This window comes from Myotis brandtii, unplaced genomic scaffold (genome assembly GCF_000412655.1).
Source record: "Myotis brandtii unplaced genomic scaffold, ASM41265v1 scaffold89, whole genome shotgun sequence".
NCBI classification, from domain to species: Eukaryota; Metazoa; Chordata; class Mammalia; order Chiroptera; family Vespertilionidae; genus Myotis; species Myotis brandtii.
The window spans coordinates 1,484,517-1,487,033 of NW_005371645.1; the positions used below are offsets into that span (position 1 = coordinate 1,484,517).

The window sequence follows — 2,517 nt, forward strand, 5'->3', positions numbered from 1 at the left end:
TTCCCAGGTGATGGGGGGGGGGGCGCCGAGGCCCCAGGACAAGGCTTCCCAGGGCAGCGGGTCCCACAGCCCATCCAGGCCTGGTCTGGCTGGACAGGAAGCACAGATGCCCGGAGAGGTGCCCATGTGACCCACAGGACATTTCCCCACCTCCAAAGCAGGATGCTCTTTGCAGCCCACCTAGACCCCATGGGTGTCTGAGCGCTGGTGAGGGTGCATTGGGCAGTCACTCGGGTGCCCACAGACAGGCTCCCCAGAAGTCAAGAATGATGCAATGGAACTGCCTTTTGGAAAGTCACCCCAGGTGACAACAGAGGAGACCGCAAGGCTCTGCTTCCATGGTTGTCCTCTGGGTGCAAAGCCATGCCTGCCGCACACATGCGCACGCACACACAGGCACACATGCACACAGGCACACATGCAGGGCTGCCCGGAAGCTGTGTCCCGTCTGCTGTACTGTTCCCGTGTACAGCCAGTGAAGAGGGGTCCCTCTGGGTGCTGATTCCCAGTTCACAGGCCAAAACTTAGAGGCAACGGACAGACCTTCACTGCGATTTACAAGGCTGCAGGCGCCAGGGCCAGGCACTGTGCTAGGATCAGGCGCCTCCGTTTTGCAGGCTGTGCACCTGAGGAAGTCTGTGTAGAAAACCATGTTCCAGTTATTAAGAATGTGCCCGTGTGTGCACACCTGTCAGTGCCTGCCTATGGATAAGGAATAGCTACACACAGTCTCAGAAATCCTACACCTGAGGATTGAAACAAAACCAGTGAAATTATAGTTTGCTTTTTAAAAATCTCCTTTTAATGTAGCTTTGACCCTTTCTCCAGGCCTCTCAAGGGCTTCATCTGAGATAACGGCCCAAGATCATGGCACACATCCCATGATAAAGGCAGGACAGCTTTCTAGGGGGCAGAGGTATACAAGGGGCCTGGACATGCAGCCGGCCTGGCACCTGTAAAGAGAGCAGCAACAGTCGCAGCTAACAAACTGCACTGTGAGCATAAAGGAGACATGCTGGTAGATTTCCCTCTAACTGGGCCAATCATGTTTAGATCTAAAGTCAGGATATAGTCTTCAACAAAGCTGGTTTGTCCAATAACATCCCTGTTTAACACACACACACACATACACACACGCACACACAGGCACACACACACGCATGCATACACACATGCACGTACACACACAGACACACACATGCACTGCACACACAGGCACGCGCAGGTACATGCACACACAGACACACACAGGCACGCACACACAGGCACACACGCACACACAGGCACACACACGCATGCACACACACATGCACGTACACACACAGACACACACATGCACACGTGTGTACACAAGCTCGCACACACACACCACAGAAAGAAGCGGCACTACTGAGGCGGATGTAACTAAGCGAAGCATCTAGAAAGCTGGACCACTCGGACACCACACATCCCAACAGGCCAATTCTCAGTCAAGAACCTGGTGAATTTGCACCAGGCTAAAAGGCTTCGGGGTCTTAAGGGTTAACTCACTTGCCTTCAAAACAAAATGACACATATAATTTCCTTTTATCACCAAACAATGCATTTATTATAGCCATGTCCGTCTGTTAAAGGACATGGCTTTCTGAGTGGAAAACAAAACAGAACTTGGTCACATGTTTATTTGCTTCAGCTACTCCCTTCCCCTTCTGATAAATAATCAAACATGCCATCCAGGAAAAACAAAGCCCGGCGCTGGGAACGCGGATGGTCATCAAACAGAGGAGATGCCAGGAAAAGCCTGTTCCCACACCCGCTCGCGGCCCACCCACACCTCCCTAACAGCCCAGGAGGGCCCGCCAGTCCCTCCATTTTCCCTGCGATTGCTTCTCCTGGTAAACAAATCGTCCTGAAGGCACTCACAGACACACTACTGCAAAGTGGTACAACTTCTGAGCACTGAAAAGCCCAGCACAGCAACAGAAACACACACACACACACTTACGCATTTTATTTACTTAAGTGTTTCTTCCATTAGCGACTTGGGTAACTACTGAGCATAGTCCTTTCTCCACACCAGCAGATGCTGCTTTAGGCATTGAAGTGCGAGGGTATTTAGTCTGCGACTAACAAACAAGGTTAGAGCCATCACACTTCCCTGAAGATCTAGAAGCTCCCTGTCCACTTCCGGCCTGTGCCCTGGCCAGGACACAGTCAGGAGAGAGGAGCACCTGCCTGCCAAGTCCACTGCGCTGGGTCGGGCCGGGGGCAGCTGGGAGGGCGGCCGGGTGACATCACACAGGAAAAGGTGGAACCCTTTGAAAAGCGCCTAACCATGTGCGAAAAAACTGTTCACAGCAGGACAGGCCGCGTCACGTGCCCCCGGCGCGGGGAAGAGCGCCCAGGCCCAGCTCCCAGCCCCCAGCATCAGCCCCCACCAACCTCTGACTGGGAGAGGGAGGGCTTCCTCCCGCAGCCCGCTCCCCGCATGCGGGTCCGCAGTCTGGCTCTCACTGGCCCAAACCGGGTCCAATGTGA

The 2,517-nt window shown here is 53.8% G+C and overlaps 1 protein-coding gene across 13 annotated transcripts in view; it reads right to left on the reverse strand.

Annotated features, from left to right (window-relative positions):
* FOXP1 (forkhead box P1) overlaps positions 1 to 2,517 on the reverse strand; it is a 305,369-nt gene that overhangs the window by 156,725 nt on the left and 146,127 nt on the right. The window contains exon 1 of one of the 13 annotated variants that reach the window (XM_014532394.1): positions 2,422 to 2,477. The exons of the other annotated variants lie outside the window; for them this stretch is intronic. Within the exon in view, the coding sequence (XP_014387880.1) occupies positions 2,422 to 2,469 (48 nt within the window). The 5' untranslated portion in view covers positions 2,470 to 2,477. Of the gene's footprint in view, positions 1 to 2,421; positions 2,478 to 2,517 lie in introns of those variants that run through there. 13 annotated transcript variants of the gene reach the window in all.